Source organism: Myxine glutinosa, chromosome 3, assembly GCF_964187855.1.
Source record: "Myxine glutinosa chromosome 3, kmMyxGlut1.1, whole genome shotgun sequence".
Lineage (NCBI taxonomy): Eukaryota > Metazoa > Chordata > Myxini > Myxiniformes > Myxinidae > Myxine > Myxine glutinosa.
Genome location: NC_136263.1, coordinates 74791995 through 74810199, shown reverse-complemented (window position 1 = coordinate 74810199; position 18205 = coordinate 74791995). Strand labels below are relative to the sequence as shown.

Genomic DNA, 18205 nt, shown 5'->3' with positions numbered 1-18205 from the left:
TGTAGGGGCAAGGGGGGGGGATAGGGAGGGGAGGGGCAAGAGGGGAGTTTAGAAAGTGGATGATTAATGAAAAACTAACATTGATAACAAATTGGGTTTATTGCGATTTTCAAGTTAGCAATCCGATTAAGAACGATGGAGGAAGGATGGAAAGAATGTGAATTTAGAGCATGCAGTGATTTAGAGTTATAAGGGATTGAATTTATTTTTTTTGAAGTGGAATGAGTTGGAGAGGAAATTGAAAGAAGCCTTTTAAATATGAGGAAAAACAGCATGTTGTAATATACCACTGAATAAAACACTGAAGGGGAAAGTTTAAACATATTTAAATAATATTTAAACAGAACCGTGAACAATCTTAAATGCACAAAATTCCGACGGTGGGAGGGCCGAGAGGGACCACCACGAGTCACGTGAACAGAGCAAAAGGTGGATGGCAAGGAGATAATGGGGGCGGGGTGAACAGCACACCTGGACAGAAGTAAGGATGAGACAACAGCACACGTGGAGAAAGGAAAAATAAATATTTTTGGTTTTGGGTTTTTGGGGGGGGGGGGTTTTGGGGGGGTGGGGATTTAAAATATCAGAAAGAGTATTATGTTCGGGGTAGAAGGGAAAAATCTAAGCCGAGCAAAACACGAAGTAGGGGACTTAAGTTAGCAAACAACGACGGGGGTACAAGGCCGCACACGAGGAGCAGAACACGATTAATTACGGTATTTGCCAGACAGTATTTAAAACGTTTGACAAGTGGCCGATGTTTGGGGAAGTTAGGCGGAGAGGAGAAAATCTAAGAAATAAGCAATACAGCGAAGGAAAGAACTTAAATTCACAGAACACCGATGGGGGTCGGGAAGCCGAGAGAAACCAGGCAGCGCACGCGGTGGGACAGAAAGCGATTAAATTAAACGAAAGTTTGCAAGAATTGCAAATCAACACCAACTAGAAAACACACTGCAACACATGCACAATAAAAAACGAGTCGAAATTGACGAAGACACGAATGGAAAAAATACTATAACTTTGCTGCCGTGCAGAGGTCGAAGACACTTCCTTGCTCCAGGGACCGGAAACGGAAGTGACCAGAGTGAAGTATTGTTACGGACTCGTCACTTCCGTTGTTGTGGTTCTCATCCACTGTAAACATTTTTGGTTGCATGTACTATTATTGTTATCGTTTAAGTGAAATAGATTACTATTTTCAAAAGCTAAAAAAAAGTTAATGTTTTAAATGAAACCGGAACCGGACGATGACGAAGAGGAAGAGGAGAAGAAAAGTGAAGGCAGAGCGAGTCAGTCGGACAGAAGGCTGAGCTGCTTTGAGGTCTGGAGGAAACGCCGGCGAACGGGGGTCATGAGTGAACTTTGGGTTTCCCAGGAAAGGGATTCCTCCGACAGAGTTGTTATCGCTGTGACGGATAAACCTGCGCGTCAGGTTTTGCAGTCGATTCCCAAGAGAATCGTTGTTTGAGGGCAGTTACGCCTCGAGAACTGGTCGGTTGGCCGTCTTGCCTCGCGCCCGATTTTCGCATCGCTCCAGGTTTTTCACCACGCTTCAACCATTTTCACCGCATCCAGAAGTTAAGCTGGTGTGTGTGCGTAACGTGGCTTTTGAGTGGGAAATTTGTGGTTCGCCGATTGGGAGCCGTGGAATGTCCGTACCAGAAGGTGTGATTTCTCCGTCGCTTCTGGAGGGTGCCTTCGCCCATCTTTGGTAGTGTCACTGTCAACCGAACGGGATTCTGGTCTCGATTCGACATCGTTCTGTCGATCACTGGAGTTTATCAACTTGGGCTTGAAGACGGGGACAGAGACATTGGGGATGTTCTCTGCGCTCACTTGGAGCACAATGAGTTATATTGTACGAAACTGATGGTACCATCATAGGAAGGATATATTTGCTGTACAATTGATTAATATTGTTTTTTGTACTGTTGTTCTTGTGTGATCTTAATACAATACTTGTTTGTTGGTAACAATTGGTGTGGTTTCACCATTGATCTAAGACATACAGAATAACACATCTTTCTGCCGTGACTCCTCAGGGCTCGGAGGTACCGGGGTTTGGGGAGGAGCACGTAACAGAAATTGGGGGCTCGTCTTTGCTGATCGAATTCCCTAACATCCTCAACTGGGATTAAATTCCCTAACATCCTCGTCCGGGATAGAATTTCTTAACATTTCCAAAATTCCCAAATTTGGAATTTTTCTAGCATTCCCAAATTTTTCAAAAAAAATTTGTAACATTTTTGTGTGAAGATTAACAGGTGCTAACTGATAGTCACCATGGTGTTTGATGCAGAAACATTTGCGGCGTCCCCTAATGAGGGACAGTTCCAAGCGTTAAAAAGATCGGAAATCATGATATTGGCCAAATATTTTAACTTGGAGGTCCGAGTTAATATGAAGAAAGCAGAGATGCAGACATTGGTGGTAGAATCTCTGGTGGGACAAGGAACATGGAAAGAGGTAGCCTTGGATTGGTTACCCGAGGAAAAAGAAAATGTGGAGCTCCGGAAAATGGAGATGCAACTGCAGAGCCAGGAAAGGTTAAAAGCAGAGGAAAGGAAAGCAGAAAAGGAAAGAGCAGAACAGGAACGAGAATTTGAAGAAAGAAAGGCAGAACAGGCTGAGAACTCAAGGAGAAGAGAGCAGAGGAAAAGAGAGCAGAGGAAAGGAGAGCAGAGGAAAGGAGAGCAGAGGAAAGGAGAGCAGAGGAAAGAGCAGAGGAAAGGAGAGCCGAAAGCGAGTTAAAGGAATGTGACATGGAGTATCAGAAGGAACTTAAACTCAAGGAGCTGGAATTACTGGGAAAACGGAGAGAAGTAGTATCCATACTGGCTAGTTCGACAACTAGTCAGAACACTTGGGATGTTGGTTGGCATGTGAGGCTGGTTCCACCCTTCAATGAAAAGGAGGTAGCCAAGTTCTTTTTACATTTTGAGAAGGTGGCTCAAATGCTAAAATGGCCTGTGGGGTCCTGGACTATGTTAGTGCAAAGTGTTCTGGTGGGTAAAGCTCAAGATATCTATTCGGCTTTACCGATTGACCAATGTGCAGATTATGAGATAGTGAAGAAAACCATTCTCAAAGCCGATGAATTGGTCCCTGAAGATTCCCGGCAAAAATTCAGGAATGCGAGGAAGAGGGAGAGTGAGACCCATGTGGAGTTTGCCAGAATGAAGGAAACCATGTTTGATAGGTGGTGTGACTCGAAGGAGATTGGGGAAGACTTCAAGCTGTTACGACAATTGATCTTGGTGGAGGAATTCAAACAGTGTGTCCACGTGGACATTAAAGTACATCTGGATGAAAAGAAAGTACCAGAGTTGTATGAGGCAGCAACCGTGGCAGATGACTATGCCTTGACACACAGGATGGGGTTCCACAAACCTAACTTCCTGCCTCAAGTTAGCCAGGGGAGTTATGGTAAATCAGGTGCAGAGAACAAATATTCATGGAGACGACCTAGAGATGACTATGGGGACAAATCTGATACCGTGACTTTTAGGGATCAGAAGACTGCAGTTCCAAGACAAACTTATCTTCCAGGGGGCCCGAGGCAAACCACGGGTCTTTCCTCCAGGCCGCTTTTTGCAAGAAACCTGGACATTTGATGTCCCAATGTTACGTCCTGAAAAGGAAACACCAGGAGTGGAGTCAAACTAGTGCAACTCCGAATGCATTGGTCAATGTGAGAAATCGTCCTTGGAGGACAGTGCCTTGTGAAGGTTCCCATGCCAAAGTTGCGGCATCACAGAACGACCTTGTTCAAGAGGGTTACAAACCTTTTATTTCAGAGGGGTTTGTCGCTGGAGGGGGAGACTCACCAGAGACCTGTTAGGGTATTGAGGGGCACAGGAGCACATCAATCTTTGATGCTTGAAGGCATTTTGCCATTGTCAGAGAAGAGGGCAACTGGTGTTAATGTTCTTTTACAGGGGGTTGGTGGCTATGTTAAAGCTCCTCTTCATGCCATCCATTTAGAGTCTGATTTGGTGTCAGGACCGGTCACCGTTGGTTTAAAAGCCACTCTTCCTGTAAAGGGAATCTCTTTTGTCATCAGGAATGATTTGGCCGGTGGTCGAGTTTCTAGTAATCCAATGTTGGTTGAAAAGCCCAGTATGGAAAATAACACCGCACAGTTAGAGCAGGAGATTCCGGGCATCTTTCCATCCTGTGCAGTGACTCGTGCTATGGGTAGGAAGCGCTCTGAAGAGAAAGAGAAGGTACTGACGTCACGCTTTGCACAGGCACTTCTTGTTGAGTACCCTGAAACTCAGTGTCATCACACACAAGTCATGGATGGAGGCAATGTTGGCAAGCTCTTTGTAGGTGGACTGAAATTTGACACAAGTGAAGATGTTCTGGACTCTATCTTTGGCAAATATGGACCACTCTTGGAAGTGCTGCTGATAAAAGACAGGGAGACGCAAAAGTCGAGAGGGTTTGGCTTTGTCACGTTTGAAAACACAAAGGATGCCAAAGATGCAGAAAAGGATTTGAATGGCAAGGATTTGGATGGTCGGACCATAACAGTAGAGAAGGCAGTCCAAGGGCGTCGAGGGGGCTACAGAGGAGGAAAACATCGAGGTAGTTTCAGGGGTGGCTCTGGCTCCAGGGGTGGGAGTAGTAGTTTTGGTGGCGGCCGCAGTCGTGATTACTACTGAGGCTCCCAGCAGCAGCAGCGCAGTTTTGGCAACTCTCGACGGGATGACTATTACGGTGGTAGCCGAGATGGGGACCGCTACTCACGTGACTACAGCACCCGACTCTACAACTGTGATTATGATTTTTATGATCAAGAGAAGAGTTGGAAGCACTGACTGCTCAGGAGCAGCCGAGCCAAGATTCCTACATGGATTAACCCGTGAACTCCACGTTCCTAAATGCTTTCATGCAGTGAATACTTCCAGGCCTCACCACCCAACAACCATGAAACCTGGCTCTCAGCTCGGCCTCCTTCAAAAAGTGCTATAGATTTGCTTTGCTTTGGATTTTTGATCACAACCCCTTAACCTTCATTCAAAGAATGAAAAATAAAAATCAGAGGTTGATGAGATGGAGTTTGGCTTTGCAGGAGTTCAACTTGGAAATTGAGCATGTAAAAGGCAGGGACAATGTCGTTGCTGATGCTTTATCCAGAGTGAACTACCTTTGGAAATTCCTGTAGGTTGTTTGGAAGTTTTGTTGCTTTATTTTGAGGAATATTAATTTTTGTTGCTCACGTGAATTGATCATTTGGGTGCGAGTTTTACTTTTGTTTGTTAAAAGAGTTTTTGCATGCAAAGAAAGTTTTCACTATGTTCAAACTTTCTTTCTTGATGGGGGGAAGTGTTAGGGATTCGTCACTTCCGTTGTTGTGGTTCTCATCCACTGTAAACATTTTTGGTTGCATGTACTATTATTGTTATAGTTTAAGTGAAATAGAGATTACTATTTTCAAAAGGTAAAAAAGTTTATGTTTTAAATGAAACCGGAACCGGGCGACGACGAAGAGGAAGAGGAGAAGAAAAGAGAAGGTGGAACGAGTCAGTCGGACAGAATGCTGAGCTGCTTTGAGGTCTGGAGGAAACGCCGGCGAACGGGGGTCATGAGTGAACTTTGGGTTTCCCGGGAAAGGGATTCCTCCGACAGAGCTGTTATCGCTGTGACAGATAAACCTACGTGTCAGGTTTTGCGGTCGATTCCAAAGAGAATCGTTGTTCGAGGGCAGTTATGCCTCGAGAACTGGTCGGTTGGCCGTCTTGCCTCGCACCCGATTTTCGCATCGCTCTAGGTTTTTCACCTCGCTTCAACCATTTTCACCACATCCAGAAGTTAAGCTGGTGTGTGTGTGTAACGTGGCTTTTGAGTGGGAAATCTGCGGTTCGCCGATTGGGAGCCGTGGAACGTCCGTACCAGAAGGTGTGATTTCTCCGTCGCTTCTGGAGGGTGCCTTCGCCCATCTTTGGCAGTGTCACAGTCAACCGAATGGGATTCTGGTCTCAATTCGACATCGTTCTGTCGATCACTGGAGTTGAATAACTTTGGCTTGAAGACGGGGACAGAGACATTGGGGATGTTCTTTGCGCTCACTTGGAGCACAGTGAGTTATATTGTACGAAACTGATGGTACCATCATAGGAAGCATATATATTTGTTGTACAATTGATTACTATTGTTTTTTGTACTGTTATTCTTGTGTGATCTTAATACAATACTTGTTTGTTGGTAACAATTGGTGTGGTTTCACCATTGATCTAAGACATACAGAATAACACATCTTTCTGCCGTGACTCCTCTCGGGGCTCGGAGGTACACCGTGACCGGGGTTTGGGGAGGAGCACGTAATAGAAATAATCTTAAAATGATACGTGGTTCGGGAGGAGGTCAGATGAGGTGATCAAGAGAGGTTTATCATTTCATATCAGCTCAACAGCGATACCTAAACCGAGAGTTAAATTATAAATGTGATATTGAACAATATTTTAGATGGTGATTCTGCTTTTAAGAAAATTAAGCTATTATCTAAAATTGAAACACAAATATTCGTTGGGTCTCTGTACGAGTATAATGAAAAATGAGGAGAGTTAATAAGTTAAAATAGGGAGAAAAATGGTGTAATTTTTCAAGAGATGGGGTGTGAGTCAATAAGTTTCCATAATTTTCCCCATTGACTTCATTGTTAAGTTTAATGTGTCCAAGAACCCCCATTATTCCTCTACTCACATTTGTGACCAAACACACAACTTGTGAAGCACCATTAGATTTTATGAAACAGATGGAATCGCCAGGACGGACATTGGTCAATGGTCATGCTACGCTTTCCACAGTTGGAAGCGAGGGGAAGCTGACATTTCTGGCATCAACCCTTCATTGGACCAAAAAGCCAAAAGCAGTCCGATGCAGGGCCTCATGAGCAAGACTGGCTCTTTATTCGACAGTGCATGGTCAGGATGAGAAGCAAAGCAGATTGGACAGTTTAGAGGTAAATTTGCTACGTCTGATACTATATTTCCATCTATAGATGATATGAACACAGTACAATTGATTGATGATATGAACCCTGATGAACACAGTACAATTTATAAATGGGGGATTCCCTTCAGGAAAGGGATAAAGGAATAGTGGTGGAAAAAACACACAAATGCATCTGAAACAGTGTTGGACAACAATAATGAAGGCAAATTTTCGTTTGTTGATGGATATAAAGGGATTTATATTTTCCAATCAGACAAAGCAGTCTTTGTCTTTACAATCAAGACCATGTTCATATTTAACACAAGACCTTGGAGTGGCAAGCACCATTAGCTGAGAAGGCAGATGTACCGATGATGCAGTGCCCTCTGCTCGTTTTTGGCAGGAATTTGGAATTTGTCCAGGGTGCTAGTGATAGCTCCTCTACTCTTCCTGAAGGACACCATGTGATCTTTAACACTCACCACATCATGCGGGCACATGGTACACCCAGTTTAAGAACCATCTCACATCAAAATAAGATCATCCTGACCATGATCTTTATGAACCACGTTAACCCTTCCCAACCCAAACCTATTACTTGCTTCCTTTCAGCGTTTCCTCCACCTCATTGATCATGTCATTTTACATTTTCATTGAAATCGATTTGCTCTCTCACAATCAGCTGGTACCATCTACGATCCAGAGGTTGCCCCTTATGGAACGCAATTCAAATGTTTATCTAGCAGCTCGATCTATAGCTTCCTCATCTATTCCATTATCTTGTCTGTCCATTTTAATCCTTGCCTTCCACCTCAACCATCAATATTCCAAATCAGTATTGTTTTGTATTGGTTGAAGTGATGCTCAACTTGGCCAAATATTACACATTGAGTGCCTCTGCACTATAGTTACACCTGTGACCGAGTGAAGCTGTTAAAAGACCGCCATGGCGTCACTGCAGGATCAAAACAAAAAGTTTGGAGCAAGCAAGGGAAAGATTACTGTGATGATAGGAAGTTGTTTCTGTCACTGTCATGAGGAACAAGCAGCCACCACGGTATTTTGTAAGCCAAGCAGCCACCACCACGGAACAAGCAAGCTATTTTGTGAAGATTAATTCTCAAAACTCACCAGTTAGCCACTCTTCATCACCAGATACATTTTTCACTTGAGGCCCAGCTGACTCTTCCTCAACAGATCCATTTGACACTTTAAGCTCAACATTCCTGCAGAAAATAAAGATTTTGTGAAGCTGTCGTTAAATAAACTAGGGCATTGCCCGTACTATATCTATATCTAAAATTATATCCCCCCCCTCTATTTACATGAAATGGTTTGGTCCAAAGCGAACGGCTTGCGAGTACGGTGACAATCCCCCCCCTCTATTTACATGCAATGGTTTGGTCCAAAGCGAACGGCTTCCGGAGTTTGGTAAAGAAATCGCCATCGCGTGCACAAACGCGCAGGAAAGCGAATGAATCGCAAATTCGGTTTTATTAGTTTTAAAACATAGTTTAACGCCAACATAGTTTGCAAACGTGAAATAAATGAATACGCTCTCAAATGTGCCATCCGAGGCAGAGTGTGTCCTCCACGTTCGGCACACGCGATCGTTCGCTGCTCTCTGATTGGTTGAATCGTTTTTTGGACATAGCTCGGTAAGTAATTGTCCGATTAATATGAAACCTTGAAAAGGCACATCCTCGGGTCCCCAGCAATATACCTGGCAAGTTAAAAGTATATCGGACCCGTGGTTGTCGAGAAACAGCGGTCACAGACAAACAGACGTACAGACGTACAGACGTACAAACGTACAAACGTACAGAGATTACTGGAATTATAGATAGATGTCGCAAATAAGAAACAATGTCAGAATAAATGTGCAGTCAGGCAGGTGAAAATTAGACTGCATCGATTCTTTGTGTTTTTTACATTCAGACAGCAAACAACACCACGACACTGTGCTCCCCGACCAACTATCTTCAAACACAGTTGCCAATGAAGCCAAGAAATGTCAAGTGGTGAAGAGGGGGTGAAGGTCACCCAAAAAATGTATACACCACTTTTTCTTTCCTCTTCGTGTCCCAACCTCCACTCACCTCCAAACTGTCTAGCCTGGGATTGAATCCCGACTCAGCAATACACTGTCGCGCGAATCCCTCGGTTAATGCCACAGGATCGCGGATGATCGAACGGGGTATAACTGAGGCGACGATCAATTCAGATTCGACTATAAAAGCGCGGGAGGAAGGAGGAAGAGGAAGAAGCGGCAAGCGCTTACCTGTAGCGATCTGACGGCAGCTCCGATCCTGGAGGAAATGAACTCAAACGGAAATCCGGGGTAAAATGTACAAAAACAACAGGTTTATTCTGCGGAACCCGATAAAATGAAATGCGACGATAAAACCCAATTCTAAATTGGGACATCCCCACATAAACTTCAAATACGAGACAAAGGAAGAATGAATAAAAGAAATGTCTCGTCGTGTGCTGGTGAATGCGAGCTTATTTGTCTGGCAGTGTAGCGTCGTCAGGAATCGACGGCTCCAATCGCACAAGCCCACCGCGGCTCCGATGTCGGCGGGAAGCAGGCCTCGATGTGCCCCTGTTCGCGCGCCGTCAGGCTTCGCCGAGCGCCTCGCTCTCTATGCTCCACCTGCAAGCCTCGCTCGTAGCACCAAGCCTCGCTCTAAGCGCACCAAGCACCAAGAGCATCGAGCACCAAGAAGAACCCAGGGAAGACGACGACCAAACACACCGAAGCACAAGCACCCACCTAGAACCCAGAACAAAGAACGTAGAGCGAAGGGCGAACTCCAAGAGTCCAGCGCAGAGAGACAAAAAGCCGGCGAGCGAGACGTTTTGTCACTCGCCCTGTGTCGTCAGTTCTGGAGCGTTATCAATCCGTGCCTCATATCTTTTTGGTCTTTTGTGCCTTCCGACGTCACCGGCGCTCTTCCTCTAATCGGCAACCCCCTTCTAAGTCGTGTGTTCGTGCCTTCCGCACTGATTGGCCGAAGGTTCGCGCCTTCCGCACCAACTATCGCGCCTTCCACCTCAACTAATCACACGTTCCCTGGGCGTGGCTCCAGCCTGCCACGATGCTCGCCGCCAGGCCAGCCGGCGGTGTGGCCGGCCGCGGCCCCATGCGGTGGTGCCCCGATCTGGCTTCCTGCCTGTTTTCTTCCAAAGTCATTGTGGTGGAGGGGAATTATTTACTGTGGTGCACTAATGGGCCTATCTAGTGTCTATGTGAGTGTGTTGCCATAAGGGACACTGGGTTGGCGACAGAGGTGACGAGACGAACGAGGGAATTTTATCCATAATCCCTGTACTACTTAGCACACCCAGCCCCCTCGTGGCGGGGCCACAGATACAACTTATACTGACATCCCAGCTAAACATATAACTTATTACAGGTAGATTCCCTATCACGACAGTCGAGTACCTACCTATCAGATCTACCTGGCTCTAGATATTCCTCTACACCCCTGACATAACAACACTCTCATCCTGGTAATTCACACACAGGATAATTCATCAATGTGTGTGCCATCCTTCGGATGTACAGTCGTGGCCAAAAATATTGGCACCATTGCCACTTTTTCAAATAACTCACAATTTTCTCAAAAATAAGTTGAAATTGACAAAAGTATTTGGTCTCCACAATTCTTTATTTCACTGTTAATATTACAGAACCTCTGTTTTTGATTCAGAACTTAATATTTATTTTTAAAATCAGAAAATAAAACTAAATGATGTTGACAAAATTATTGACACCCTCGACTTAATATTTGGAAGCACAGCCTTTGGACAAAATAACTGCAGTCAAGCGCTTCCTATAGCCATGAATGAGCTTCCCACACCTTTCTACTGGCCCACTCTTCTCCAGTTCTCCCAGATTTGAAGGATGCCTTCTCCCAACTGCTGATTTCAGATCTCCCCACATGTGTTCAATGGGATTTAGATCTGGACTCATTCCTGGCCATTTAAGAACAGTCCAGCGTTTTGTATTGAACCATTCCTGGGTGCTTTTTGAAATGTGTTTGGGGTCATTGTCCTACTGCAAGATCCATGACCTTCGACGGAGACCCAGCTATCTGACACTGGGTTGAACATTGCGCTCCAAAATGCCTTGGTAATCTCCCGATTTCTTGATGCCATGCACCCATTCAAGGCACCCAGTGCCAGAGGCAGCACATCAACCCCAAAACATCACTGAACCTCCTCTGTGTTTGACTGTAGGGAAGGTGTTATTTTCATTGAAGGCTTCATTTTGTTTTCTGTAAACATAGAATTGATGTGCTTTACCAAAAAGCTCTAATTTGGTCTCATCTGTCCACAGAACGATTTTGGCTTGTTCAGGGGTGTTTTGGCAAACTCCAGTCAGGCTTTCTTATGTCTCTCAGTGGTGGGTCCTCCTGGGTCTTGTTTCGTGTTACCTTCCCAAACTGCGGTTACGGTGCCCCTCAGAGTCTCGAGAGGGAACGCAGCAAAAAGATTTGTTCAAACTGAGTCGTGTGCTTTCAACGAGCAATCAACGAGATAGTCTCGAGAGAGAATCTCAAAGCCACCTTTGTTTATGTGGATAATGTCACTGTATGTGGACGAACACAGAACGAGAACGACAATAACTTGAAACGATTTATGGATGTAGCTCGCAAGTACAAACGGACTACTCTCAATGATGACAAATGCACTTTCTCAGCAAAAACTAGCAATCTTTTGGGGTTTTCCCCGTTTCCGAAGGCTCGATTCGTCCTGACATGTGCCGTTTGCAAACTCTCCTGGAAATGCCACATCCTCATGACTTTGCCATGCTGAGATGAAGCCGGGGCTGTTCGCACATTATTCCAAATGGATGTCGAAGTATTCCGAGAAAATTTGTCCTCTGGTTGAAAGCAAAAAATTTCCGTTGTCTTCAGCTGCCAAAGGGGCTTTTCACAATTTGATTAATGATATTGCCCAAGTGGTTGTGATGTCAATTGACAACAGTGTGCCCTTCGTTGTTGAGACTGATGCCTCAAAGTACGTAATTGCAGCTACCTTGAATCAGTCAGGCCCACCCGTGGCCTTCTTCTCCAGAACGTTGTCACACAGTGAGAGGCGCCACTTGTCTGATGAGAAGGAAGCTTACGCCATTGTGGAGGCCTTGCGTAAGTGGAAACGCTTTCTTCTTGGAAAACACTTTTGTTTGATCACAGACCAGCGATCAGTAGCTTTTATGTTTGAAGGTCAACATTCCCAGAAGATAAAGAATGAGAAAATTGTGAGGTGGCGTATCGAGCTTGCAGAATTTGGCTACGACATTGTATATCGCCCTGGCAAGGATAATGTAGCTGTCGATACATTTTATTGTGCTTTCTGTGCGACAGTGGGATCTGAGGGGGATTGCGGGAGCTGCACGATTCGCTCTGTCACCCAGGAGTCACTCGTCTGGCTCATTTTGTTTGATGTCGAAATCTTCCCTACTCTGTTGAGGACGTAAAGCGAATGTGTAGTTCTTGTCCTATTTGCGCTTAACTGAAACTGCATCAAGGGGTTTTGATCAAAGCCACCCAACCGTGGGAGCGTCTGAACATTGATTTTAAAGGTCCCCTCCCTACAGACACCTCTAATCGTTACATGCTCACCATCGTAGATGAGTAATCACGCTTTCCAGTTGCTTTTCCTTGCAGAGATCTCTCTTCAAATTCAGTGATTAAATGTCTCTCTGAGTTATTCGCGCTGTTTGCTTGCCCAGCGTATATTCATTCGGATCGTGGAGCCGCTTTCATGTCTCGAGAGATAAAACAATTCCTTCAGGGAAGAGGTATAGCCTCCAGTCGAACGACCAGCTATAATTCGCAAGGCAATGGTTCGGTAGAACCATTCAATGGTGTAATCTGGTGTGCTGTTTCAATGCAACTCAAATCACGTTACCTTTAGGTCGGCCTGTGCGAAACGGTGCTGCCTGACACGCTACATTCCATCCAATCTTTATTGTTCACGGCCACTAATGTAACACCGCACGAACGCTTGTTTTCCTATCATTGTCGGAGTTCTAGTGGACACTCACGACTGACATGGTTGTCAGAACCAGGACCTGTATTGCTACGTCGATCTATATGTCAAAGCAAATATAAGCCGCTCATTGATGAAGTGAATCTTCTTGAAGCTAATGAGGAGTACACTCATGTTCGCTTAGCCGATGGTCGCGAGGCCACCATGCCAGTTCATCACCTCGCGCCACATGGGGAGGTTGTGGAGAGAATTTGGGACGCTGAGTCACAGGTAAAGTCACCCAAAGGGTTTTTGGAGAAGATTGCTGTACCGATCAAGGGTTTGTCAGAGATAGTGTCCGTGGCGCCCACTCTGAAAAATCTCCCGACAATCGAGGAGATGCCACAGGAGGAGATAGAACGTACTCCTGAGCCGCGGATTTGTCGAACACGTAGTGGTTGATCTTGCCGACCTGCGAATCGTTTGAATATGCGATCTGCCATAGATTTGTTGATATTCTGCTTTGTCGTCGAAACCATCCTGGTGCCGTTTTAGTTTCACATTTATCGGAAATCATTATTATTTAAATTGATTTTGATTTGCTGCTATTAGGAGCTACATTTTTCCAGTGGAAAAGATTGTGCTGATTGTGAAGAAGAAGAGGAATTGAAAGTGTCGACCGCTAGGGGCTGGGGAAGAAGAAGAGGAATTGAAAGTGTCGACCGCTAGGGGCTTGAGGCTATTTTATATCTGGCCGTGCGAATGCTCGGGGAAGACTTGGCCTGCTTTGAGCCAAAGTCAGACAATGATTCATGCTGGTAAGATTGAGAAAGAGTACTCTGCGAGATGGCTCGATTGTATTGCCTCGCTTAATATTCGTAATCTATTAGCTTTAATATACTCTTGTTGTATTTGCGTGCGTTTCTTCGATCCTGCTCGATTCAAGTTTAATAAAGCCCGATATTGACAAAAAGCTTCTCCATCATTCATTACAGTGTTTGTGGTTCAAACCTTCCCCATTGTTCTCTTTCTCATTCCCAATCCATCATTTTCCTTCAATTCCCATTCACAAACATTCATTTTCCTTCAATCCTCATTAACAAACCTTCATTTTCCTTCAATCATCTTCCCAAACCTTCATTTTTTCCTCTCTGCATTCGAAGCTCATTTCCAAACTCGAATTTACCGACATTGTACTTGAACTGACCGCCATTTTCAAGCACCCATTCTCAAATCCTTATTTCCCGACACCCGGATTCGAACCCCCCTTCTCAAACACACCCTCTCAAATCACATCACCTCACCTCACCATTGTTTCCACCTCCTCACATCCTGGTTACGCAAAAGGCACCACACACCGTGCTCCACAAACTGCCAGGCAGAACAGTCAATGATCTCATCCCGGTAAGACTGACATCTTACATGTCTTTCACACACGCACCACATAACCTTGCATCTTTCAGCGCAGACACCTCAGGGCTGGCCTGTTGGGGAGCATCAATGAACGACACAAGACCTCCAACATTTATTTTCAGAGCTAAGCATCACACTCCACAACTCCACGACAGCAAACCTCTCACTTGCACCAAGCATCCACATGCATCGACATCTCGTTGAGCCATAATGGGCCAAATCTGTTCACATGAGGGTGAGGAAGGGGTCCCCAAAACGCATTGACCTCTTCCTTTTTGTCCCCTTTTCTGTCTAATTTCCCCAGATGAACATGGTACCGAACTGTATTTTGTTTAAAGCAAATTGTACAAGGGGTTTCATTGAATGCTAGGGATAGGACTGTTTCTTATTTGACACTGCAGTCTCTTGTAAATACGTGCCTGTTTAATGCAAGATCTGTCGTTTCCAAACCTGCTCGATTGTCTCTTTCCTTCATTGTTTAGACGTACTGGACAATAAATAGAAGGGAAATTGTACCCCACCGATTCACTACGCTAGTCCAGCCCGCATCCCACCTACCGTTTTGCTCGGCCGTATGTAATAAATAGATAAAGGCTGGAGCCGAGAGCATAGTCCCTATCTGAGCTAACTAATTAGTCACCGGGAAAGTAAAGTGAAAGCTAGCCGCAGGGACGATGCAACATTTTAATCACCTTAGATGGCGTCCATGGTTGCTTCGGAACCCGTCCGGTCACAGAGTTGTTCTCAACTGGTCGGCTTCAGGGTCTCACGTCAGGAAGCAGTAACCACCAGGAAGCAGAAGCAGAAGAGAGGCCATCCGTAACCAGGCAATGTACCCATAACAGATTTTTGTTCATCCCCTGGTCATGTTTCTGGACCTCCTCCACAATGTTCTCATTGCCATACACTCAAACACCACTCCCACACCACATCACCACTCCCACACCACTCCCAAACCACCTCAACGATAAGTACATGAACTGATTAATTTAACTAATGTGGTGTTCATTGAGAGGAAGCATTATGGGAGAAATCGCCTCCTCAAAGTTCCTTGTGTTGGTTGACAGTATTTTTATTTTTTTTTGTATACATAATCGAGGCTCGTGAAAGAGCTAACATTTATCACACAAACAAATCAAACAGACAAACAAACAAAGTATATAAAAAGGGGAGCGGCAGACAAGATGGGGAGAGAAGGGGAAGCACAAACACAACATTTGAGAGCAGGGACATCAGGAATGTGTGGGAGTGAGAGGGCTTGGGGGAGGCGGCGTGGGAAGGGGAGGGGAGGTGGGAGAAGTATAAACACATGGACACCATCAATGATATTATTCTGATATAATATTGCACAAATCAGTTGTTGCGTCCTTAGTTATGGAACAAATATTTGCAAAAAAGATTAATATTTTGATATGTCTGGGTGAAGTGGTATTCCGTGTATCACATCCCTCTCCTCAGATCATGTAGCTCCTGACGCTTGTCATTTGCACTTCTAGATGGACATTCTTACAACCTTAAACTTCTTCTTCTTCAGATACCTCTTCCTTATTTTGGAGTCTGGCTGTGGGAACAGGTGTGGCACAAGGTTTTCACGAATCGTTTGACCAATAGTTTTGTTGACTGGCAGGAATTTGTCATTTGTTCAGGGTACCGGCGATAATTTGTCAACTCTTTACAAGAGACGTGCCAACCCAGGTTAAACAAATCGGTGCAATCCCTCAGCCCCGATACCTCTAAACACTGGTACAGAAAATATTTAAGGAGCAAAATGTGATCGAGATACGACAAGGAGAGCTTGAATTTGCTGAGATAAATACCATTTCTATTGCGAGTATGTTTCAATGTTTCATGTCATGACATTCCAAATGGATATTTTCTCTTACTTACACGTTATGTGGAATGTCACCACAACACTTGTTCTTCTTATCATGTGTGGTAAACTTTTGCCTAGGTTGAAAAATATTGAAAAGTCAGTTTCCTGTACATTTGTCACGGTAGATACAGTCATGTGAAAAAGTAAGTACACCCCATGTAAAGTTTTGACTTTTTCAACATATCTCAACATACAGCTATTTGATCTTCATTTCAACAATATTGATCAATAAAGGTGATATAATATAACAAATATCATGAAACATTTACATTTTGTCGTCCATTGTATAATTGAAATAAACATAAATGCAAATTTTGCATGTGGAAAAAGTAAGTACACCCCTACATTTATCACTACTTCAAAGACCTAAAATTAGAATCAGGTGCACCAGCTCAGGTGCAAATGATTACAACATCGTCAGAGAGGTTCTTGGAGGAACCTGTCTTGTTTAAACCTCAGACATTTCGTTTGGTTTGCTCTTTGTTGTTGAAGTGGCTAACCCCCGCTCTAGCAGGGAACATGGCCTTAAAATGCATGTTGTGTGTTGTGTGTGTTTGTTGTTGAAGTGTGTGGCGTCACCATGCCGAGATCAAAAGAGCTCTCCGAGGCCTTCAGAAAGAAGGTTATAGATGCCTTCGAGTATGGGAAGGGATTTTAAAAGATCTCCAAACAATTTGAAATCAATCATTCGACTGTCCGGAAGATCATCGACACGTGGAGAAGATTCCAAACAACTGCCAACTTGTTCAGGCCAGGCCACACCAGCAAGTTCAGCCCGAGAGCAGACAGCAAGATGCTGAAAGAAGTCTCGAAGAACCCCAGAATGTCATCACTCGACCCACAGGTAGCTCTTGCCATTGTTGATGTCAAAGTGCACGAGTCTACCATGAGAAAGAGGCTGCACAAATTTGATCGACGTGGGAGGTGTGCCAGGAGGAAATCTTTGCTGTCCAGAAAGAACATCAGGGCAAGACTAAAGTTTGCCAATGAACACTGAGGCAAAGACCAGCACTTCTGGAACAACGCGCTCTTGACCCACGAGTCAAAGGTAGAGCTATTTGGCCACAGTACCAGAAGACATGTTTGGTGAAAACCAAAGTCAGCATTTGACCACAAGAAACTGATACCAACTGTAAAGCATGGTGGTGGAAATATTATGGTTTGGGGCAGCTTTGCTGCATCAGGGCCTGGGCAGCTCACCATCATGAATTCTTCATTGTACCAGAGGGTGCTTGACGATAATGTGAGGCCATCTGTCAGAAAGTTGAAGCTCAACCGAAAGTGGACCTTGCAACATGACAATGACCCTAAACATACCAGTAAATCCACCAAGGAATGGCTGAAAAGAAAGAAATGGAGGGTTCTGGAATGGCCAAGTCAAAGCCCGGATCGAAATCCCATCGAGATGTTGTGGGGTGATTTGAAACGAGTTGTGCATGCAAGAAACCCGTCAAACATCGCACACCTGAAAGAATTCTGCATGGAGGAGTGGGCAAAAATTTCTCCCAGTCGATGTCAGAGACTGGTAGACAGTTTTAGAAACGCCTAATTGAGGTTGTTTCTGCCAAACGGGACAATACCACCGATTAGAGCCAAGGGCGTACTTACTTTTTCCACATGCGAAATTTGCATTTATGTTCATTAAAATTATACAATGGACTCCAAAATGTTAACGTTTCATGATATTTGTTATATTATATCACCTTTATCTATCAATATTGTTGAAATGAAGATCAAATAGCTGTATGTTGAAATATGTTGAAAAAGTCAAAACTTTACATGGGGTGTACTTACTTTTTCACATGACTGCATATCCAAAAACAAGTTTGAATAGTCAAGAGGAGGAAAATAAAATAATTTACTTCAGACGCTTCCAACATCTGATTTTCTTTGCCTTGGTTGATGAAGCCTCGTTCATCTTTGATTCCCTGCAAAAGAACAGAACTCTTAATCCACAATCGAGTACAAATGGGCTAAACTGGATTTCATATGCAT

The 18205-nt window shown here is 44.4% G+C and overlaps 1 protein-coding gene across 1 annotated transcript in view; it reads right to left on the bottom strand.

Moving 5' to 3' along the window:
* Window positions 1-18205, bottom strand: part of LOC144891204 (uncharacterized) — a 43357-nt gene extending 25152 nt beyond the window's left edge. Inside the window, exons 1-3 of the mRNA XM_078773578.1 lie at window positions 18073-18205; window positions 16225-16284; window positions 8074-8168 (exon numbers count right to left, since the gene is read on the bottom strand). Coding sequence (XP_078629704.1) covers window positions 8074-8168; window positions 16225-16284; window positions 18073-18128 — 211 coding nt within the window. The 5' untranslated portion in view covers window positions 18129-18205. The remainder of the gene's footprint in view (window positions 1-8073; window positions 8169-16224; window positions 16285-18072) is intronic.